Source organism: Rhipicephalus microplus, chromosome 2 (genome assembly GCF_043290135.1).
Source record: "Rhipicephalus microplus isolate Deutch F79 chromosome 2, USDA_Rmic, whole genome shotgun sequence".
NCBI lineage: Eukaryota > Metazoa > Arthropoda > Arachnida > Ixodida > Ixodidae > Rhipicephalus > Rhipicephalus microplus.
In genome coordinates, this window is record NC_134701.1 from 157,154,667 (window position 1) to 157,179,752 (window position 25,086).

Below are 25,086 nucleotides of genomic sequence, written 5' to 3' on the forward strand. Positions count from 1 at the left end.
GCAGCCAAGTACCTTAGCCACTAGCCCACCGCGGCGGGGCATGGAAAAGTTTAGTGAATTTGAGTCCGAGGGAGTCCGGTTCAGGAACATTTATGTTAGTTAGAGTGAGCCGCCAGTGCAAAATATATATTTTTTGAGTGAATCTGAGGGAGCTTCAATTTCGTTGCTGAGCTATGCGCAAAGGCAAAGGTGTGGTGTAGCTTTTGGCATGCCCGTGCTACACTCAATACTAGATCATTTTTTTTAGCCGCACCGAAAAGTCTGTTAAGAAGAACTTGTCAAAGAAAGCCATCCCTAAAACTGTTCAGCGCCCCTCCTTGGATTGTTTTAGAAAAAGTAAAAAAAAAGCAACTAAAAACAGGTGTTACAAAAAGTATTTACGGTACGTACTTAAAATGACAGAGAGCCCGCAGAAGCAGCAGATCATAATCCGTATGATGACGATGGTCTTGCCGTTGAAAAGCGGATACATCCAATAGGTTATGATTGTTTGCATCACCTAGAAAATAAAGACATCATCGTTTTCATGATCATAGTGATACAACATGTATTAGTCATGTTATAAAATAACGTAAATCAATACTAAAGTAAATCAAACATACCACTTCAAATGCTGTTCCCTTTTCATAAATTCTTTACAGTGATTGGGGAGCGCAAAGTTATAAAGATCTCAATTTTAGATAAACAGCGCTGCAACAAGGAAAAGAAGGAAGGGAAAGGAGTAGCGTTTGGTCCTGAGGCTTCCTTCTTTGTTCCGTTGTAGCGCTGTTTATTCGAGTTTAGTAAGTGCCAACAAGCACGCATTAAGACTTCATATCAGTAATAAACTATTCATACTAGTTTGGCTAACCCAATGAATCTACCCGGCAGATTGCATTATAACTATGGAACTCGCAATTAGAGCGAGAGACTTGATGAATTATGAAACGTAAATACTGACCGTAAACGCCAATGACGTTCACACAAGTGGCACAAAAAAAAACATCAGCATAAATTGACGTCACTATGGCACCATGTGACGTCACAAAATGACGTCAAAAAACATGGCATCGTCACACAATCATGGAGGCAGTGCACCAACACGTTAGGCGCCGATATGGAGGGGGGGGCTAATTATGCATGTTCATGACACACGTAGTGCGCACTACAGACGTCAGCACGGACAGACAGCCGGATGGGACAGACAGCCGGATCCATGGCAGTGAAATAAGTAGAAGAATAAAAATGGAGAGGAGCACATTTTGCAAACTTTCTGAAGCCATGCCTTTTAATTTACCCTCATTCCTGAAGAGCAATGTATAATAATATCGAGGGTTTAACGTCCCAATACCACCATTTGATTATAATAAGAGGCGCCGTAGTGGAGGACTCCGTAAATCTAGATCAGCAGGGGTTCTTTCACTTGCATCTAAGTCTAAACACACAGGCGTCAAGCATTTTCACCTCCTACGAAAATGTGGCCGCCGTGGCAGGGATTCGATCATGTGAACTGCGGGATTATAACCACTAGACCACCATGGCCGGTACTCAACAGGAATGTATATAACAGCTGCATTTTACTGAGCATAAACCTGAAGGCTGACAAAAAAAGTTAAATTTAAATAGAAAATGACGCAGCGAGCAACGGAAAGGTAAATCATCGGCGTAGCCTCAAGAGACAGGAAGAGAGCAGAGTTTCTCAAAGAACCAACGGGTGTTAACGGCACCGTCGTTGAAATCAAGGATCAAGAAATCAACATGGGCTGCGTAGGCAGGATAACCGCTCCCAAGAGATGGCAAACGCGCAAGGATAGAAAGTTTGGTGAGCACATTAGATTAAGAAGTTTGCGGGTACAACGTAGAAGGGAGAGGACCGAGTTCATTGGGAGAACATGGAAGAGGTTTTCGATCAGCATTGGTTGTGGTAAGGCTGATGATGGTGGTGTATTGGATGGAGAGAAAGTGCGAATGTATGCGGTTATTGTCAGCACCCACAGACTGGCACCAAGTATACCGAAGTGATATGACACGGTTAAAATACGAGCCCTCCCAACCTTCTTATATTTATAATGTCGTGTCTCATCCTGTGAGCAGTGTATGTGCAAGATCAAAGCAGGATGCTCAATTGAGATATTTGGCTGTGGTTCATACTTCAACAAATTTTCTAGTGTATCAGCGCACATAGACGCGTACTCAGGCTTGCACGCACGTACGCAAGAAACACACACACACCCGTGCGCACACACACACACACGCACACACTAACAAACACACACACGCATGCACACACACACTAACACACACACGCACACACATGCACACACATGCACACACACATGCGCACGCACGTACAAACGCACAAACACACACACACAAACACACACACGCAAACACACACACACATACACGCACGCTCGCACACACGCACTAACACACAAGCACGCATTCACAAACTCACACACACGCTTTCGTGCACACACAAACACACACACATGCACAAACACACACACAAACACACACACACACACGTAGGTGCGCCCACTCACACGCACGCAAAAAAGACCAAGCTGGGATGATTAGTGCATTTGGACTTGGAATAAGTATACTGTGTGAAGAACGGGCAAGGAAAGGGACGAAAATGAGCAATCGGGTCAATCATTTCTGCCCATCTACACGTGGTTTACCCTTAAGCATGCAAGAACCTCCATTTACCTCTAACAACACGAGCAACCCTATGCAAACTTCATTTGTCGTATCGTTTTGCGGCACATGTGAGACACTAACACCGGCTTTTAGAGCGGTCACGCATTCGCAGAGCGAGCACTGCTTTTCAAGCAATGTTGACTTGAGTGCACGGTACTCGATGATTGCCTGTTCTCCGGAGGATGACCTGCTCGGCGTGACCAAGCTCATCGAGCCTTGTTAACTTTCTTAAACAAAATCGATTTGGCAACCCGTCTATAGATATTTCATGTGACCACTTAGTTTTGTTTACGGCTGTGTTCTTTGTTTTGCTTTTTTTCCTCTGCTCTTTCCTTTCCTTTACGTTTCCCTTTCCTGAAGCAGCAGGCAGGCGTTGTGCCAATTTAGGTGACAGTTGTCAGCTTGTCCCCGGCCAATGCCCTGTGCGTTATTCGGGTTTTTGCGTGTTGTAATGAAATGAAAATAATATTGTGCCATATAGGAACCCACATTTGAAGAAGGTGGGCCCAGCGGAAATGGACTGCCTAATTTTTTATTGATGAGAAGGAAGAGGTCAACGTTATAAAACGAGTTCGACAAAGGTTAGCAACACTACTCTGGCGGACAGCATCGCTTAACGAGATGACATTAATGGCACACGCCTTCCGGCACTCCGCGATTGGCTTGTGTTGATTTCAGGTGTATAAGGGTGTTTAGTCTGAATTCATCGAAGTTGCGACGTACTCGTAGATACCATACTTTCAAGCCGATATGACGAAGATAACATCTCAATTTCAATAGCAAAAACCACGATGTGATAACGAGGCTTGTCGTGTAGTGTCGCGATTTGGAAATTTCGACCATCTGGCGTTAAATTCACGGACATCGAACAGAGCGTGGGCTTCTGGTATATCACCTCCATCGAAATGCGACCGCCGCAGCTGGGATCGAACCCGTGACCTTTGAATAGCCGAGCAATGCAACCACAACAAAACAGCGGTGACCATGATCAAGAAGACGAGAGGAGTGCTAGTCCAGCTTTCTTTGTCTTTAGTTTTTGTTTTATGATCATAAACACCAATAAAGTGCATAGCTATATCCACTGAGTATTGTCTCCATGGGCACTTCTACGCAAACATAGGCGCGTGCATGCATAACAAATTCAAAAGCTGTCGGGTTCCTCCGACAACAACAACATACCAAGCGAAAGCAGTACGACAGCAAAGCCTTACCTGATAACCGAGGAGCCCGTAGAAAAGGACGTTTGCGGCGACCGTGTGAACCGTCGGAACGTCACCCACCTGTACCGAGACATACGCAGAAGGCATGATGACTTTGCCAGAAGCACACAGCGCCAAAGTGAACCACTTGAAATTGTCTTGTTAAACTGGTTTCGTGATTTCCCTTTGCCAAATAACTACTATATATAGGCACATATTACCATGAGGAAGTATTCGTGTGCCAAAAGGGTCAAGCATAAGAAACGCAGGGCACCAACCCCACAAAAATGGCTGTGTCAGTTAGCTGCAATATCAAAGATGCTCGCAACTTGCTTACTGATAATGATATTGTTAAGATACGCAGGGTTAATTCTTTTCCGATGTCTCGGCTACTGGTGACCATCTCAAATGCATTGAAAAAAAATTTGCTGATTCGTTGCATGAAAGACTGGCAATTTCTGCAATATTTCATTAAGTATTTCAATAAGTATCTTGGTCACATTGGGGCCTTTCCAATTTCGCAGGATGTCGTCTGAAAGATGCTTGTCAGAAAACTTATCCCGAAAATATGGTTTTTCTTTTATAGCAAATTTAGTTTGCATAATAATCAAATACTTTTGTGCAAGTTGTTTGAAGCTGAATAATATCACTGCAGTATTTCGCACATTTAAACCTCCGGAAGTTTGCCTAAATCTTCTACATTTTGATTTTTATGCCTGTAATATTGCATTATGTATGAATGTCAGGCTAATCAATATTTACTCTACGGTTCACAGCCGTGGTGTATTTTACGTTTTAATTACTGTCCAGCCACTGAAATTTTCACATGTCACGATAAAATCTTAACAAATTCCTAGAAACATTCATTTGGTCCACTATGAGATGCAATTTACATCACGTGGTGCTTCAATTAAAATCAATTTTGTATCTCAATATAAGCCATAAAATCATTATTCTTATATGGCAAGTTTTATCGGCATAGTTCTTGGATCAAACAAGAACAACTCTCGAATTTTCCATTGACGGCTATGTTCAATTAGTTTAATCACATATACGATTTTTCAGTTCTTGCTGAAGGTGGTTTTGAGCTGGAGACAGTTAGGCGAGTCAGTTAGGCACCACCCACTTACCGGAAATGACGCAACCATGGCCATTCCTAGGAAGGCAACAAGACCAAGAATAGCGGCAGCACCGTTCATAGCGTCCATTTTCTTGCTACAACTGGCGTTGAAAGAACGTACGGTCTGGTACCGAACCAGGACGCACTTCAGCCCTGACGGATATACATTAAGATCATGGTCAGTATTAAAGATGAGATCCACGAAATCATGCGAAGCGTAGAAAGAAAAATACGTTGGTCATCCAAAAGTTCAGAGAGATAACAAACAAAGCTTTATGGTTGACTCTAAATTCGCCGTGGCCTGGTATTCCATTCGGGGAACAACGACTTTGCGGGGTGGTCGCTATACCATGCAAGCTATTCAGGTGGTCGCCAGATCGTATTCCACTGAGTGCCGTATCAGTGCTGCGGAAAGCCAAAAGATGGGGGTGCAGCGACAGAGTAAGAAACATTCTTTTTTTTTATTAGAAAAAGAAGGGGGGGGGGGGGGGGGGGGTTTCACGCCTCTTTACGTATGTTGGTGCATGTGTATGTATATGCGCTTAAGTACTGTAGAAACTTGTTCATAAGTGTTTGGGGTTTGAAAGAACAATGGGAATCATAGTACAATCGGGGAAAACGTACATTACAACTTCACTAAGTCAGCGCATGGTTTAGTTCATTAACGATATCGCGAACGTTGGCACAGGCAAACCACGCGAATTGGGAACATATCAACGAGATATACATGAACAAAATCAAGACATTTCGGTGGGGTTAAGGGGCGGGGTGAAGCAATTAACTTGTCAAACTACTACCTTTTTGGCTACACCAGTGTGGACAAAGCTAGCCTAAAGGAAGAAATGTCATTATGTCATTTTTTGCATGACCGTATAAAGAACCGTACTGTTTACTATTTGGTTGGATCGAGTGATGCACCGATCACTCCGAAAAAGAGATAGTCTGGAGTTCGGAGCCAGGATATTAGACAAATTTTAAATGCGAATACGTGTCTTGGTCAGGCTATGTCAGACATCAGGTGTTGTCACCGGCAGGTGGTATCTCTTGGGTCTCCCTCCCTTTCCCATATCTATAGCTGCGGGAGCACGCGCTTATCCTCGCCCCTAGCAATCGGAGCATGTGCTCCGATAGAGTATAAAAGAGGGTAGGTGCAGTGCATTGCCGCTCCTTCTCTCGTCGTTAGCACTCTTTACTCCCTGCTCCCCTCTCTCCCGTCCGCTCGCGCCTTACTGAGCTCCATCGATTTACACGTGCTGGACGGTTCCGGACGGCCCCGGACGCCGGTGCCGCATTCGTTTTTCTCGGGGACCAACTGGAAGCTCCGTCCACTGGTCCGGGATCAATTGGACGCATGTTCGTTGTTTGCGTGCCTGGCGGCGTGCGGGCGGCCCGGGACCGCCCGAACAATTTCTTTCGGGCCGCTGGCAGACGACAGCGTGGTGCGCATGCTGTGCGGCCATCTTAAGTTAGACAAGGGAAATTTGCGATGCGCTCTTGCTCTCTCTTTGCTTTTTTGTCCGCTTCTAGCATGTTTCTAGATTTCGCATCGTTAGCGCACTCAGTTTTTGTGATCGGTGTTCTGAGCCACGTCGAGCATGAGCGTATTCCCGAAGGTCGGGCAAACACGCCTTATACTCGCTAGGGGAAACAGCGGTGGAACGACCGCGCCAGTCTACGATGCGCACGCGAGTCCTCACGATTCCCTTCGGGGAGGGGGGTCATTTTTTAAAGACGATAGTCTTTCTTGGGGACATTCGAGGGAAAAATTTTGTCCTGTCTGTTTGTACATTTGTCTGTTTGTCCACCCTTAACTGCATCGGGTACTTGAAACGGTCGATCCCATCTGCAGCGCCCATCAATGTTGCTCAAGATTCGGCGTTCATACTTGTGCAATTGTCAATTAAAAAGCAATTATTGCGCATGTCTAGGGCACCATAACAACACGTATGTATTCTGCATGTGCGTCTCTTACTAGAAAAGACATAAGTAATTTTAAGGACCGTAGCTCTAATCACGCTGCGCTGACCATGCAACTCTTGCACGAAAAGGCGAGTGTTTGCAACGCTTTGCTAATACGAGACGGTGGTGGCACCTACCCATCGCCTCGCGTTCTATACCTTATCCCCTCTAAGACAGGTGCGCCCACCCGTCTCAGAGCCACGCCCTTCGTTTTCTGAGAAAACTGCCAAATGGCGCTCATGTCTCACGTGTGACGTGACTTGATGCGTTCGTTCGCCTCCACTGCACGCTCGAGGCACTCTAGCCCAGCGCCTCAGAATATCATTCACCAATTTTCTTGCGCAGAACGTCCAATAAATGTTTTGTCCACTCTCTCCACGCGCAAGATTATCGTCTTTCGACGACATTTCCAGAATACATGCAGATACGGGGCCATTTTATTTAATTTCAAAGTTTCTTTTTCAGAAATCAGTGTGTGCCTCCTCTGTATCTTCGTGCTGTGAAATAGGTGTTCGGTGGGGGGGGGGGGGGGGGGGCACTTTTAAGATTAGTGTTGTGCTGGATTCCATCGTCAGCATTTACACGTATACCAGCAAATAATTCGGAATCTCACGGGGAATCTGATGTTATTTCCTTGAACGACTAGAAGTGCTAGAGCCATCTTTTCCCTTCTTTTCTTCTCCCTCGATGCTTTGAATTCGATCGCCTCTCGGCCCCTTGCGAACGCTTTTTATGTTTAACGAGATGGCGCACTAGTTAAGAATCATTGAAAACTTTCTCTACATCTTCCGATCCTCTCCCGCCCAGCTCCCAAGGCCTTCTGCACCTAACGTTATGCTATCACTGCACTGCCTACAAGATCGAAGGCATTGATGCAAGCATTCTGTACCTTGCTTTGCTTTGCGCTCTCTCCGCGATCGGTTAACGGTTGCCCAAGTATAGATGCCACGTGATGAAGTTATGTGACATCACGTAGTGGCGATTTCTGCGCACTCCTCGCGTTGACACCACCGGCTCAGGACTCTGATGGCCAAACTTCCTGTTTGATGTTTCGTGTTAGTCATTCAAAGGGACACTAAGTAGCAAAACGATTTTTCGCGTATTACTGAAGTACAATTTCACGTTTTCTTAAACTCCACTACTAGCCCGAGGCCACGCTTGGTAGGCGAGAAAACGAGGGAAAAAAAAACGCTAGCGAGGACGCCACATCGAGTTTCCCGCACCAAACGCCATGATGTCATAGATTTTGAGAGTTCCTACTCAGTCCTGCGTAGATTCTAATGGGTAAAAATGAAGCACATTGTCATCTGTGGGTGCAATAGACCTGACAAATAAAGTTTCTGAAAATTTCATCAAGTCCATGCCCCAAACTGTGAAAAATACATTTCCAATTAAGGACGTCATGCGCGGAGATATTGGCCCGAAATTTAAAGATGACACTTCAACCTTCATTTTTTCCCCTAAAGATGAAATTATGACAGTGAAACTTATGTCATAAGAGTTTTCAGAGTACAGTTTATCAGTGTGAACCAAGTGATCGTCTCGCTTGAGTATCCCTTTGAGGCCCAATGTTGAACGCCTTTAAACGTTTCGAAGTGCTAGGACTGCACGGCATCATGCACAGATGGCATCGACTCACCAAACGTTGCTGCAACGAAAAGGCAGAGCGAGAAGAACCCACTCTGTGGCGGATCTGCACCGGTTTCGCTGCAACGGAGAACACGTTCATTTCAGTAAGTGCTTCCGGGCGTTCACGTTTGCTCAGATTCACGTAAATGTGGAGTCTGAGGTACAATAACATGAAGCTAGCAACGCTGCTCGAACTCTAGGTCCTTAGAACAGAACATGTGATACCATAGAACACCCTCCCTGGATTTTTCATGGTGTATATGCATGCATATTACCCGAAAGAGGGTGATTTAGCAGCCAAAACTGCTTGGAAGATGGTTAGTTCGTTTACAATTGCTGTACTGTATATTGAGAGAGAGTCGGAGCACTTTTTCAAGTCTTCTTGCGAAAAAAAAGATAATTCAGGGAGAAAATCATAACATGTGTTCTGACGTTTTAATCAGAGACTGGTTTTTGCGAAAGATGATATTTGTACATTGCGTTCGCGCTAAAGGGGACATTCCTGTAGTGCGGGTATACACAGATTAATACACTGCTGAAATTTCTTCGAAAATGATCTCATGTTTATCCTAAAAAATATGCCGCTCAGCACTTTGCATGCTAATCGCGTTGCTATCTTGCAGTCTTAGTTTTTCCTGCCCTATGCGTCTTTGAATCCCCCTCTGATCTTTCGCTCTCTTTCGTTATTTTTTTTCTTTTTTCTCCGCCCATTGTGACGTTCGAACGATTAGGGACGGTGGGTGTACGTATCTGTGTACAAATTTATCATGAAAATGGTGCAATTAACTGAACCACAATGAATGAATTTCAGCTTTTTCAGCTCGGATGAAGGTGGGTCCCCTAGCTGTTGAAATGTCAGAATAAAGGGTGATATGCTATTCAGCACATTTCGTGTTTACGGCTGGCTTCTACCCAATTCGACCGAATTCCGACAGCGACAACCGCAGCCGGGATTGATTTGTGGGGTTTAACGTCCCAAAACCACCATATGATTATGAGAGACGCCGTAGTGGAGGGCTCCGGAAATTTCGACCACCTGGGGTTCTTTAACGTGCACCCAAATCTGAGCACACGGGCATAGGACATTTCCGCCTCCATCGGAAATGCAGCCGCCGCAGCCGGGATTTGATCCCGCGACCTGCGGGTCAGAAGCCGAGTACCTTAGCCACTAGACCACCGCGGCGGGGCAACCGCAGCCGGGATTCAATCGCACGTTGAGGCCCGTGTACCTATAGATTTAAGTGATATAATAACATCTGGGGATTAACGTCCTAAAGCTACGATATGAATATGAGGGATGCCATAGTGGAGGTTTATTTGATTGATTGATGTGGGGTTTAACGTCCCAAAACCACCATATGATTATAAGAGACGCCGTAGAGGAGGGCTCCGGAAATTTCAACCACCTGGGGTTCTTTAATGTGCACCTAAATTTAAGTACACGGGCCTCAAACATACCCGCCTCCATGAAAAATGCAGCCGCTGCAGTCGGGATTCGAACCCGCAACCTTCGGGTCTGCAGTCGAGCACTATAGCCAGTAGAACACCATGGTTGGCCTATCTATTTAGGTGTCCATTAAGAACCCCAGGTGGTCGAAATTTCCGGAGCCCTCTATTACGGCATACCTCAAGGATGTCGTCATGTTAATGGGACGTTGAACCTCAAGAAATATTGCCATTATTATCCGCTAGCATGATTATTAAATATTGGGAAAGTATGTTTGCTTGTAGGTCCTGCAAGGGATAAGCCTTAGTGACGACATTTGTTGTTTAGTCTTAAACACATGGCCGCGATAAACGTACTTGACTTTCATCAACCCCAGGTTGTGCGCCATATCACTGAAAACAATAGATGCCAACATACATTTGAACGAGCAACCCCATTGTGTGTATCACGAGCAGCGGTGACGCCAGTCTCGTGAACGATATTCTTTAATCAGTTGTGAACAATCTTTTCACCCTGTGACCTGACAAAAGCAACGAGCCACAATCGTTAGCGTTGAGATCGTCAAGCGGTATACTCTCTCCGTGGTTTATCGTTTAAAGCTGCGCAGTTCAAGCAACACAGAGTACCCACAGACCGCACCTGCTGCGTTCAAACTAAATGTGGTAATTCCTCCTTTTAATTACTCCATTCTCTATCCTAGCCACTATTACCCCACTCCATGTGTGGGGTAGCCATCCGAGCCAAAGCTTGGTTAGCCTTCCTGTCATTGTTTTCCATTTCTTTCTCTCTCTCTCTCTCTCTCTCTAAGATGATGTAGTTTGATGATGACATTAACGCAAACAAAGCCACATACAGCATAGCCAAAAAGAAGCCTCCTTTCTCTCTCTTTTTTTTTCGGTCAGTGTTGTGTACATAATTGTAAATTCGTCCTTCCAATGGTATACATACAGCTATTTAAGAACGTCACGGGCGCCAATATTTCAGCCGCTCTTGATTTCTTGCCATAATTACAAATAGTAAGTAATACTGGAAATACTCTTGCTCCAAATCATTCGCGTTCTCGTGAAAATAAAATACCGAAACATTTGCTATCCATATAAGCAGTCATGTCACTTATAAGGTGCGTGTTTAGGCAAAACAGACGCTTGCCGGCAGCATCAATACAAACACCACGAAATGACGCATCCTCCTTAAAGATGCTTTCTAAGTTAACGAACTGCATCCGAAGCTGGCGACGTTTTTTTTTGTTTTTTTTTGCGTTGTGGTTGTAATATTGAACTACGGAATGCAAATTACATCTCCATGCACAGTGCCGCAAGTGGTAATTCTAAAATGACCTCATCAGGGACGTGTACTACATTCACACATGATAAAATGCCAAGTTTATCATCCACCCTGACCAAACTTTCCACACGAATTGATAATAGTCAATTGATATTTGATAGATCTAAGAGAGGCTTTATGATGTTCACGTAACAGAAAAACGAAGCAAAATAAAACGGCTACAGGACCTGACTGAAGCTTTTGCTCTGAAGTAGTCTGGCACAAAAATATAATGTGCAACCTATTCCCAAAAGGAAACAGCATTTTATACGAGGACTCCCAATAAGCTTATTTTAATAAGCTAATGAGCACACTCGCTAGGTACCAATGTTTTTAGATATAGTATCTAAAAACGTTGCTGCATACCAACTACGGCGTTATTAATAATAATTTCTAGGTAGTAGACTAGCATTCGTTATGCTATTTCCTGTCATTCCTCTGAAAGCGTTGTATCCGCTAAGCACTTGCAACGAGTTTCATTGCAAGCGTTCCTCATTGTTGTGTGTTCCTCATCATTGCAAGTGCAACGATGAGGAATTATGCCTGAAGTGGGTATGCGGAAATTTAGAAGGTGATCAAAAACAAGCTTTTGTAATGAGTTGGAGCATCGAACAACCCACTCATTAGCTATTCGCATTGCGTGACGCCTCATTATTTAGCTGTTCTAAAATGTTTTATCACTCATATTACCGCAATTCCTTTCCCGACATCAAGCCTGCCTACGGCAAGTTTGCCATCAAGTCCTGGGCACCGGCATGACTCAGTGGGAGAATACTGGGCTGGCTCGCAGCGGACCCAGGCTTGAGCCTCGCTGATGCTTTGGTACTAAATTTCTTTTTCGTATTTCGTGATAGCAGTGACGGGCACCAGCGGCGAACAACTACAATGCCGCACGTGACCTGAGTTCTGGTCTAATAACAGCTTTCGCTGTAAAACAATTAGAGACAGAAAGTTGGATTGTAATTGAGACACGTAGTGGGTATTTTACTTAAACACAAAGTAATAAGTTATCGGAACACCTGAGAAGAAGAAGAGCTGCCTGTGAAGAAGAAGGTGTTGCGAGCTGAGAACGTCTTGCAGTCGCTGATATATCTGCTTCTGGAACGTCTACCGGCTGTCAGTGAAGTGCCGCGCTCAACCTACTGGGGTGTTCTTGGCTGAGGATTGAGTGGTTTTAACTTTCTGTCTTAGAGTCCGATTCTATAGTTTATCTGTTTCTGAGTCTAACCATATCTCTAGTGCTCATGTCGACTACTTCTCCTGGCCAGGCGCGATCCGCCTGGTCAGCGTCCCTGCCGTCTAATGAATTACCGCTAGACTCCTTTTTCCGCAGTGGTATCGACAGCATTCCCGTAGCACTGGTACCTACAAATGGAGGCTTCATCAGACTTTCAAACCCTCAGGTGGTTCAAAAGGAACTTAAGACAACTTCAAATCATTTCCAGACCATCACAGATGTGCGCCCATTTGGGCGAGGAGGTACCGTGTGTAGGTCGCCGGATCAGACCTGCGTGCAGGATCTTCTCAAATGCACTTCCTTTGCTGCTACCCCGGTGAGTGCTTTTATTCCGCCTCACCTTGCATGTACCAAAGGCCTTGTACGGGGAGTCGACTCCAAGCTGAGTCCAGCTGAGACCCTAGACAGGCTCTCTGGAGCAGGCGTAATTTCAATTTACCGGTGTAATAGCCTAGTGGACAACCAGAGGGTACCAACCGAATCGGTTATCGCGACATTTGTGGGCACAAAATGCCCGTCAGAAATAAAATTATGGCCACTGATCTTCCGAGTAGAACCCCTCGCTTCTCGTCCGATTCAGTGCAAGAACTGCTGGAGATTCGGCCACAGTGCGGGAGGATGTAAATCTAACGTTCGTTGTAGCACCTGTGGAGAGAGTCATCCTTCAAGCAATTGTACTGCAACAGTGGAAAAGCGTTGTCTCTGTGGGGGCAGTCACTGCGCCGACAACTCTGACTGTTCCGCTCGTTCCCGGGAGGTTCAAATCCTAGAAGTTATTGACCGCTGCCGCTGTTCTCGAAGAGAAGCCATTGACATAGTTAGAGACAGGCCTTTTGGATACTCTGGTATTACAGCACGCTGCACTTCCAGTATGGACTCAACCCGATCGCAGGCTATTGAAACTGCTGTGGAAAAGGCAGCAAGTAAGGCAATGGATAAACTAATATCTAACCTTTCCGACTGTTTAGTGCAAATTCTTTCAAGCCAGATTGGACAAACAGTACAGACTAGTACAGAACCTGCAGTATTACACATTACCAGTGATGCCACACAGCTACGCAATGTAGTGATGGACGAACTTTCTGTATCTGTAGGCAAGGCTAAGCAGCCAGGAACACAGGTGCACTTGAACCGACATTCGCCTCGGCCGAGTACAAGTACTGATACAGATATGGAACTCGATATACGAACTAATAAACATACCAGATCCCCTATCTTCACCGATCTCAAGTCCAAATCTAAACGGAATGAATCAGCTATTTCGCGTGAAGATGCTAACAAGAGCGCGACATGCGCCTCTGCGGTGCGCTCAACACCATAGGTCAGTTGAGGGTACTACAGTGGAACTGCCGTTCTATATTCTCAGCCTCAACCGACTTACATTACTTTTGCAATAATATTAATCTTGATATTATAATTCTCCAAGAAACTTGGCTTACACCAGATAAAAATTTCCATCTTGCAGGTTTTCGTTCTTTTCGATTAGATCGCCCATCATGTGGTGGTGGTTTAATGATCCTTGTATCAAGTAAATTATGCCATAGGGCGAAAATTTCTTTCAGAATGTTAGACTTGGATTGTGAATTATTAGCATTAGACTTGTGTCTCCCCGGATACCACCCTTTTTCAATCGTAAATTGTTACTTCCCCTCCAGTGTGCAAAGCACGCGTTATCTTGACAGCGTTTTGGTAGCATGTAGAAAGGAAATTGTACTCACAGGAGACTTTAATTCACACCATTTGTCTTGGGGTATAAAGACAGATTCTTGTGGTAGGCGACTGTGGGAATGGACTATTGATCACAACCTCTCCTGTCTGAATAAAGGTCATGTAACATTTGTCCGAGGTCAAACTAGCTCAGTATTGGATTTAACGTTTTGCTCCAATGCAATCAAGATTTTGTCATGGGCTGTTCTGGATTCGGCAACTAACAGTGACCATCTTCCTGTAATTTTTGACATTACTTGTCCAACAATAACTTTAGATCAGCCAAAACGCACATACATCAACCATAGCAAATTTCAAGCCTGCCTCCGTTCTGCCATTTCCAAGCTTGGAAATGCCAGTACTAAGGAGATTGCATCTACGATTGGTTCAATGCTGGAGGGATCTAGAAAAAATTCTGAATTTTCTATTCCATACAATAAACGATCCTCCTCTCATTGGTGGAACGATGAGTGTACGCGCGATTATAGAAGACGAAAAGCCGCTTGGAAGAAACTTCTTCTTAATCAGAGCCCAACAAACCGGAAAGACTATCAATTCCTTGCTGGCGTATTTAAGCGTACAGTGAACCGCGCGAAAGAAGAATACGAGAGTAGACATTTTGATTATCTTTCTAAATAAAAAAATAAGCGGGCTTTGTTCGCTTATCTTCGGACAAGAAAAGTACTACCAGCACCTTTAACGTTGCAGTCATGTGTCTTGACGCTGGTAGAAATGAACGCCTCTCTAGAAGACATAGCGCAAGGTTTCGAACACCGCTTCACTGCGAATTTTTCGGCTATTCAGTCCGTTCTGGTAAACTTGCATGAATTTCCAGAGGTTTCTTTAGCTGAATTGAATCAGGCAGTATTATGCTTACCGAGGACGGCTCCCGGACCAGATGGGATTACGAACTCTATGTTGAAATGTTTACTCCAGGAATCGCCTAATCTTTTGCTAGAACTAGTGAATTACTCTTTAGGGAATGCATGGATACCTCCAGAATGGAAACTTGCCAAAATTTTATTGTTGCTAAAAAATGAAAATGATGCATACACGTTGGATAACATAAGGCCGATCGCACTTACATCAAACTTAGTGAAATTGGTTGAGAGAATCATCAATATACGAATTAATGAACTTATTACCATGAGGTCTATTCTAAGTCCCTGTCAAATTGGGTTCAGGGCTGGTTGTTCAATTAGGGATGCCCACGTTGACTTAAGAAGTAGGCTTCAATTAGCTCGGCTACATAAATAATATGCTGCTTTAGTTACCTTAGACATCGCTAAAGCATATGATACCGTGGAGCACTGTATTTTGATAGATCGATTAGAATACCTTGATTTTCCATTATACATAGTAGCGTGGGTTCACAATTTTCTCGCAGACAGGAACTTTTATTGTTTTAAAGATGGGTTTTCATCATCTACTCATACCCAAACGAGGGGAGTACCACAAGGCTCAGTGCTTTCCCCGGTGCTATTTAATTTACTAATGAGCACCATCCCACGTAAACAGGATATAACAACTTATGTTTATGCAGACGATATCGCATTTTTTGCAATGGCAGATAACATTCAGACCTTATATGAACGGCTGCAGACTTACCTTAATATATTGGAGAGCTGGCTCGATCCATGGCAACAGCTTTTTACTTAATTTGAGTAAATGTGCCCTCCTTGTTTTCCCGCTGCAATACCCTGTGAACATCTCTCTGTCTTACCATCATGAGGATATACCACAGGTGGAATCTTTTAAATACCTTGGAGTAATTTATCACACATCGCTTAACTGGCGATCTCATATCGAATATATCGCCGGAAAAGGTGTGCGGGCCATTGGCATATTACGTAGGCTAAGTAACTACCGCATAGGTATGAGAAGAGACACATTATTAATGATATATCGCATGTATGTTCGTCCCATTTTGGAATTTGGTTGTGTGCTTTTCTCTGGAGTTCCAGCTTACAAGTTGCGGCCTCTAATTCTTCTGGAAAGAGAAGCTTTGCGCTTATGCCTTGGCCTTCCCAAAACAGTCGCCAACAATGTGTTATATCTCGAATCGAGGGTCCCTCCGCTTTCTTGTAGAATTCGCCTTCTGACTGTTCAGACATTCTTAAGAATTTATGAATCACCATTACGACATTCAGAAACAGCCTTTATTTCCACCCCGGAATCATTTTTTGCTGCTAGATGGCCGCGATTTCACACGCCACAAATTATATTTGTGCAAAATTTACTGGAGCCTCTAAACGTACGTATATGCGACATCATGCCGAGTCGTTATAATTCAGCCCCAGTGGAAATTCAATTCGACGACATTTTTCCTAATAATGCCAAATTACTTCCCCATAATATTTTGGATGGTTTACTACAAGATCACCTGCGCCGTATTACAACGAACGTTATTATTGCTACAGACGCATCGCAATACGACGAAAAGTCAGGGGTTGGTATTTTCAGCCCGATTTTAAATTGGATTTATTCCCTTCGACTACTCGATTTCATACCTGTTTTTGTGGCTGAGTTTCTGGCAGTAGCGCTCGCCTTACGCAAGTTAGATACAGCAATTACATCAGCTGTCATAATAACAGATACCCTATCTCTCTGTGCAGCACTTTATGTTGGTGCTGATAATCACGTAACAAGGGCGTTCCGTGCACTAGTACCTGTGCATTTGAGAAAAGTGCGATTAGTTTTTGGGTGCCTGGACATAAAGGTTTGTTTCTGAATGAAATAGCCAATTCCTTAGCTAAGTCGTCAATCAGCGAACCAATTCTACCGCTCTGTCCATCATCCGCTTATGTGACTGCTGCTCGATTCCGCAGACGTACGCTTATGCAAGTCTTTAAAGGTTCAGCACTAACAAACTCTACAGAATATCGCCATTTATTATATCCCTGGCGAAGAGACTTTTGCCACACTCGAAAACAAGAAGTAGCTATCACAAGGCTGCGTTGCCGGGTACCAAATCTAAATTTCTATAAACACAGGTCTGCTCAGGCACCTTCGCCACTGTGCGCATTCTGTGATGAAATGGAAACAATAGACCATTTCTTTTTGACCTGCAGGCGGTTAACACATTACGAAAAACCCTATTAGAAATACCTTTGCGTGGCATTGGTATGGACTTATCTCTGCCTGTCATTTTGTCTTTTGGAGCTTCCATTTCTGGTTTCTGTAATGGCACAGTATGCGCGGCCGTCCGGGACTATATTGATGAAACTAATAGGTTGACTAATTAACCAGTTTCATTATCTTAACATGTCCACATAATTATATACGTATAAAATCAGAATATTGCTCTATTCTAAGAATAAATTTGTTTATGTAAATATTTCTATGCATTACATGAAGCACCACACTTGCCTATAGGCTATCGGTAATCTTTCTGTTATACCTCCATCATTCTAAATCTGAACAGTAAATTTTAGGGCCACTCGATTCTTGGCCAATCCCCCACAGTGGGTATACGCCACTAACAATAGGAGAACAACAACAACAACAACAGCAACAACAACACCTGCATTAAGCAATTATAAAAAAATAGTTTTTTAAATCTTATTTTTGACATTTTACAAATTTTTCAGCTGTACAACGTTGTACAGCTTGTTCAGGAGACTGGGTAGAACAGTATACAGGATACCGCTTTCTAGAGCCAAGGTAGTAATAATTGACACAATTATCAGATACATCATACGCTTCTACTTATCTCTGTAGCAAATATATTCATATGTTCATTAAGGTCTTCCTGGAACAACACACCCAACAATTCTGCAGCTTGATTTATTCTAAAGTGTGACCCTCAAAGAATACAGTTTGACTCACGTTTCATGACTGAATGAGAGGTGCAAACAACATACGCATATTTTGTTTTACTCGAATTCAGCCGCAATTTGCTTATTTTAGGCTAGCAAGACAACTTATTTAGATATATGTTTGCACGAAGTTCATGTTCCGAGACTGAGGAGCCAACAAAAAATTATGGATGTCACCAGCATACATGATTAATTTGGAAATCTGAATGAGACACAAGCCATTTCATATATAATTGCCACACCCACTCCTATATTTATTTTTTATGTTACTGACTCATTGCAATGTAAGCGCTGCTTTACCCAAAGCATGCCCGAATGACTGGGAACTATCTAATGTTAGAACCTTCCAATCGGATTATGTGCTCAGCATGAACAATAGAGGTTATTCTGGAACTTACGCTGCCACTAGCGAGAACATTGAAATCTTTGAAGAACATCAGGAAAACAATAGTTATCACTGCTACCTCTACCGACGAGCGATGCGCAATGTCTAATAAATAAGCTGAGCTGTCAATTGTGCAAGGAATCTTGGTTCGAAAGTGGTGCGCAAAACTCCGAGTTAGGTAGCATTGATTCCGACATGGAATCGTATTCTATTAAAGGTTTGCTGATCTGTACAAACAGCCATCCATAGGCTTTGACTTGGCGAGAGCAAAAGAAGGTGTTCCTGTGTAGATTAAGAAAACCTAACAGTCATGCCTGCTCATGTGGAGAAGCTGAAAACGTTGAGCACAGTCTTCGACATTATGAAAGTTGTGCTGGACCTCGAGGAAGACTCTACAAACGCTGGACTGTTGATGTAGATGCACGCTGTCCGTCACCAGGGACGGCTTAATGCTTTCCCATAGTACAGCACCAAATACACTGAATCGTTAGGCACTTTTTCTAAGCACAACATTGTTGATTGTCACTTGCAATACTTGCAATAATGCATAGCACGCTGTGATGCCCACCCTAGGGATTTATTTCATATCTGCGTCAAGTCTCTTCAGCACCGTGGAGTTTATACAGGCCCCTCAGCCAATAGGAGCGGTGCTTAGACCCTGCACATGTATTGATTCGTGCCGTGTCGTCTGCTCACCGTATTCACTGTGTATGCTCAAAGAATTGTAGTTATTATGACTAGGTTATTAACTTAAAAATGCAGTAAAGCTATTCAACAAGCAACTATATACACAGGAAACTTGAATAAGCGTGAATTTGTTGCTCTGCTGAAGATCGGTAGATTCTCATGCCGGCGGATAAATTCACTTTTTGGCGGTTTCTCTCCGACGCTGTCCGTGGCTTTCGTATGCCTGTTTCTCCGTCGACGCGTTCCTTCGCGTCTATACCACTGCAACGCGCCGTTTCTCTTTTTTTTTTTTGTTTCCACCGAAATATGATCCAACACGCATGCAATCCTGTGTGAGGTTGCATGCGCGATATTTGGAGATTCAGCGTTCTTGGTCTGACGACGCAGTCCGAACCACGACCTGCTGTACTCCTGACCTGCTCAGATAGAAGGGTTCCTATGGTAGCGCGTGTCCCCGCTCTCGTTCAACTACTCACCACTGGAGGCGCTACCTATAACCTGTTCGTCTGTTACTTTAAGGTTGATTTTATGACGCTGGAATAAGAATGCCCGTATTCTGTGGTAAATTGCCGGCATATATGTGACTATTTCTTCACTTAGATTGCTGGTCATGTAAGCTGTTCAGTGCATTGCACACTGGCTGGCAAAAGTGGGAACCCGTAGATTTACATGGTGTAGGACAGCCTATGTGTTGTCGCATCCATTTGATTACAAAAAAAACACTCTGAATGATTGATTGATTTGTGGGGTTTAACTTCCCAAAACCACCATATATGGTGGTTTTGGGACGCATAATACGCACGTTCTTTTTATCTGAAAAAAAATTGCCCGCAGCTTCCTTCGGGGGAACACTGAGGAGGATGCGGAGCATATAATTGGTTAACGGGGTGTTAAAGTGCGACTTACTTGGGTCGATGGCTAAATTGGTTAACGTGGTTGTGAAATGGGGTGTTAAATTGCGACTTACTTGGGTCGATGGCTAAATTGGTTAACGTGGTTGTAGGAGGGGGTGTTAAATGAGTGAACACGTACACACGTATGCGAAAGGGCGGCGCTGGTCGAAGGGACGTCGATCATTGTGTTTGTGGATTCGTTGGAATTCATTTCACCGCGACCTTGGACGTCGACGCGCCGTACAAACCAACCGACGAGCGGCAACTGAGCGAGCGAGCGCCGACCTTGAGTATATATACAGCGCGACGGCGCCTGCACTGTCAGCTGTTGAATGTTCTCGAAGCGCGACGCCACATGCGCGTCCACTGGAGAATCAGGAGAATTCTAGATGTCGAACGCGGTGTGTAGAGGAGGAAGGGTGCACAGATGGTGGAGGAGTGAAACGCGCGCAGTGTGTAGAGGAGGAAGGGATGCACAGATGGTGGAACAGTGGGCGACGGCGCGACGGCGCATGCGCGCGCGTCAGCTGTCGAATGTTCGAGAAGCGGTGCGGACGGCGCACTACAAGGCGCGAGTATAAGATGCTTCCGCATCTAAAACTAGTAAGAGACTCCTTACCCTTGAAAAAACGTTAAAACGTCCTTTGAGTTTTGATGTTACGAGCTGGTAAATGAAATCACCGGAAGTTTTTTTGGGGCACAACGCTTGCAATCTTGATGTAATATGTGGGGTTTAACGTCCCAAAACCACCATATGATTATGAGAGACGCCCTAGTGGAAGGCTCTGGAAATTTCGACCACCTGGGGTTCTTTAACGTGCACACAAATCTGAGCACACGGGCCTACAACATTTCCGCCTCCATCGGAAATGAAGCCGCCGCAGCCGGGATTCGATCCCGCGACCTGTGGGTCAGCAGCCGAGTATACCATAGCCACTATACCACCACGGCAGGGCAAAAAGTCTGAATGACATTTGGTATATTTATTTCTGGATATTTATAAATTCTCCATAATAAATACGCACTGTGAGTGCTTTGTTGGTCAAAATTTGACCACAAACAGTGAAGGTGACGTCAGCGAACAGATGCTGAGTAGTGCCACGCCGCTCGTAGGTTACGGCCCTTGCGGCAGAATATATGAACTAGGACGTTGGTGCTGGAGAGGGGCTCTCTGGGCAGGTCAGGAGTAGAGTATAGGTCGTGGTCCGAACACCACCTCGGCATATTAGTCTTAGCAGGTGCGGCTGAGCAAGCAGCATATCTCGCTAATATCGACAAAACGTGCCTGATGCTTTAGTCCCAGAGTAAGATGAAAGAAATCGATGGCTGATTCCACCATTTGTTTACTGCAGCCCGCGCAGTGGGCGTGTAGCAAGACCAAGTCCGAATCGAGGCGGGCAGTCATTTGTGCATGGGTGCTGCCATGTTGATTTCTAAACACCGTTATCGGCGTAACCAACACAAATAACTAAATTCGTAAGAAATAAATGCGAAGAAGAAGTAACTCATGTATGGACGGGGCGTAAAACACGCAAGAAACGCCAATTCTGGCCAACCCTGTCAATTGTAAGGCACGTGTATGTAAGACTACCTTTCGCTGCGCAAGGATGTGGCTTTCCTGCTCCCCGTAGCTCTGCTAGTGCTGAACCAAAGTGGTGAAACAGACCATAATACTCTAAATCATGACCCACTTTTTCCAAACACAAGCGTCCTCCCTCAATAGCTAAAATCTTGGGCCAGGGGCCAAAAGGGAACCTGCAAGCCAGACACGTGGGCAAAGGAAAGCCCCCCCCCCCCCCCCCCCGAAGTTCGTCCAGTCGGTCAATTACGCCATAGTATAGAGGCACAAGTACCAATAATGGCGTGCGCATTTAAACAAATGAAAAGCAACCGATATTTAAGAAACTAACCGAGAATAGCTATCAAAGAACCTTCATTCCGAAAGCGCGGCAACGCTCGCCGAGAAATTCAGCGTCCGGACCATGAATCAACACGACAACACAAGCACCACTCACACATAGGTCTGAGGCGCCAGCAAAACCACTGCCCATACAGGAAAGAATACACCCAAATGACTGACAAGCCTACCACTACATGCTCTCTACATTCTGCCAAGGACAATGCATACACCGAGGAAAACAGCCAAAGCCACACTGGAGAGCTTGAAAAAATGTATCTTTAGTAAGGAATGCGACGGCTTCGACGACCCATTAACCAGTCCCACTTTACTCGTGCCTATATGCATACCTCGCGACCTGCGCGCCGACGGAAGCGCCTTAGTTAGCGAACTTGCTCATCAGCCTCGGAAAAGTAAGCGGACGGCCACCTTTGTTATTTACGTCATTGCACGTGTGGTACAGCGTTGTTCGCGTTTCCGTTTCCATTAGAAAACAGCAACGTTCCTCGTATATATATGTGCGGCGGCTTAAACTTGTCGAGATCTTTAATAACTGCTCTGGGGTGCTCAACACATACGAAAACTCGCCCGCAACGTGGTTTTACTCATTTATCGCAAGGCCTTATGAGAAAGAGTGACGGAAGCAAAGGATCGTCGCCGTCCGTTGGGACAGACAAGCCGCTCGGACATTATGTGATTTGATGCGCCGCATCTTGTTCTCAATCTTTCGTTATGCCGCATCTGCGCTGGTTGGATGAAATCGATCATGTTCACACTAGTAAACGACGGAAGTTATCGTAGCCCAAGCATGTGCCGGTTCGGTTCGACCATCGCGCAAAGCCACTTAGCTCGAACGTTCTGCATTTATTATTTACAGAAACAGCAACGTGGAAATCGACTTCATATATAACAAGCAGTGATTGAAACGTCTCATTTGTAATCAACACAAATAGGATGTTCACCACGAGCTCTACCTCATATCTGGGCTATATGGGAAAGGTGTTCTTTGAAAGGAATAACTATAATGTCAATAAGAAGAAGAAAAATAGCATTATTATCAAAGTTGTTGTTTAACGTTCACAAACGATATGATTATGAAGGACGTTGTAATGAAGGGTTCCCGGACTCCTGACCCCCTGGGGTTTTTTTAAGTGCACCCAAATCTGTATAAGCGCATGATTCTCAAACGTCTTCTCCTCAATCGAAAATGCAGCCCCACGGGCATTATTCAATCTCGCGACCATCGGATATATATGAAATGAATACGTTATCTGACGCCTTGTTCTACATATTTCACGTGACTACCTGTCACGCGATCTAGCAGGGACAGTTGGGTTAATAGTAATGTCTCCGCGTCTGTGCGATTTTTATCGCACATTTTTCAAACATGAGCTGTTACGTGTTGTGATTTTAGGCACGTGACTATGGTTGTTGCGTGGTTTTTGGCGAGATCACGTCATGTGACCAGCTATAGTCACCTATAGATGTTGTGCGACGTTACGTGACCTATAGTGATGCGAGCAGTTAATTGATCACGAGTCTAGTCACAAGAGCAGTTATGGCATGTTAGGTTAGTTTTAGTCGCCTGATTATCTGTTACATGGTGTTCCGTTTGTTTGAGACGTGTGACTGTAGTTATTACGCTATGTTACGTGTTTCAGTGCCGCGACTAGCTGTTGCGCCGTTTTCACTCGCGTAACAGATTCGTCCATTCTAGTTTTTGCTTACAGGCCGGACAAATCAATGTACATACAGCCAACCACTTTTTCACCTGAAGCGCAAGCGTCGACAGCCCTGGTGATAAGCGGCGTTCAACGGAGCACAGCGGCAAAATGAACGAGAGTATACGTGCTTGTCTGCAATGAAAAGTCTGGCGCAGTTGTTTTCTGCTAGGTAATTCCGGGAACTGGACACTATGTAGGGTGCCCGGAACATGCTCTTCTGGACTCGGCGGTCGGGGCTCGAGCGTTCAGGTTTTAAAAAATGGACGGCTATAGTACATGCGTGTTGTAGGAGCGAAACGGAAGTAGAAGAGGAAGAAGTCAGTGCGTACCAGTTTATGGTGATGGTTAGTTAGTCCCGTTCGCACTACACGCCGCAACGCAAAGCTTAGAGCTCCGTCCCTAAAAGCGCCCTACTCATGCATTAATTAAGCCTGTGTCGCAGTCTTCATATAACGTGTATAATTTTCGCATTATGATAGAATAGAAGATGTATGTTGTTCGCATTCATAAAACCATTTCACACAGAAATGTAGGTATAGAATACATTCAGCACTTGCTAATCACCTCCCGCAGTGCATGTTCGCTCGGTGAACGCTTGATAAGTGTGCCCACAGAGGTGCTCCCACGCGACATTTTCTGACATCTTTACTTTTAACAACTTGATGGTTGATAATAAACGGTACATTTTATTAAGCTTATTAGCAACTTGACAGCAACTGCTTGCGTAATAGTTTTTTTTTTTTACGAAATGCACCTGCCCTCCCCCGCCCTGTAGTCAGCAGTAGCGCCTGCAAACTGCGCAAGCGCTGGCATCACGCCTCGCGCGTCACAACATTCGGAAATTTATTAGCAAGCTTTCCTCGACCATGCCGCTTTATCAATCAATAACTTTTGCAAACATTTTCCTTCCACAACAACAACGCACGCCGTCAACTCACCTGACAAAGGGCATGTAAGGTGTGACATCCCCGCGCGCGACAGCCCAGACGAACGTCAGCAGAGATCCGCCGGCGAGCACCACGCCGAAAACCAGCGGTATCCATCCGACTCCGACGTGCCTCATGGTCTCTTCACTCCCGCACCGGCTAGCCGAAACACGCAGCAGTCACAAGGGCCTTCCCAGTGGCGACACAACCGAGTCTTTGAATGGACTATCCACCTTCAGCGTGCATAGTTCCCGCCCCCATGCGTGTACCAGGAGCAACAAGCTAACTTGCAACGCGATCACTAGAGTGCGACCAGTAACAGTTTCCAGGGCCGGTCAGACGACGCCTGAATAAACAACGAATGCGAAACTGCGCGACTGAACTTCGACTCCCTCCCAGGTACAAGTGTACACGCGCTTGCACGGCGACTCTGGCCGCTGTCTCGTTCCCGCT

General features: G+C 44.8%; 1 protein-coding gene across 1 annotated transcript in view; it reads right to left on the reverse strand.

Moving 5' to 3' along the window:
• The window catches only part of LOC119170656 (DNA damage-regulated autophagy modulator protein 1), a 35,569-nt gene extending 10,513 nt beyond the window's left edge, over positions 1-25,056 (reverse strand). Inside the window, exons 1-5 of the mRNA XM_037421880.2 lie at positions 24,646-25,056; positions 8,600-8,667; positions 5,012-5,154; positions 3,894-3,962; positions 391-499 (exon numbers count right to left, since the gene is read on the reverse strand). Of these exons, the coding sequence (XP_037277777.2) occupies positions 391-499; positions 3,894-3,962; positions 5,012-5,154; positions 8,600-8,667; positions 24,646-24,770 (514 nt within the window). The 5' untranslated portion in view covers positions 24,771-25,056. The remainder of the gene's footprint in view (positions 1-390; positions 500-3,893; positions 3,963-5,011; positions 5,155-8,599; positions 8,668-24,645) is intronic.
• Positions 25,057-25,086: the final 30 nt, after the last annotated feature.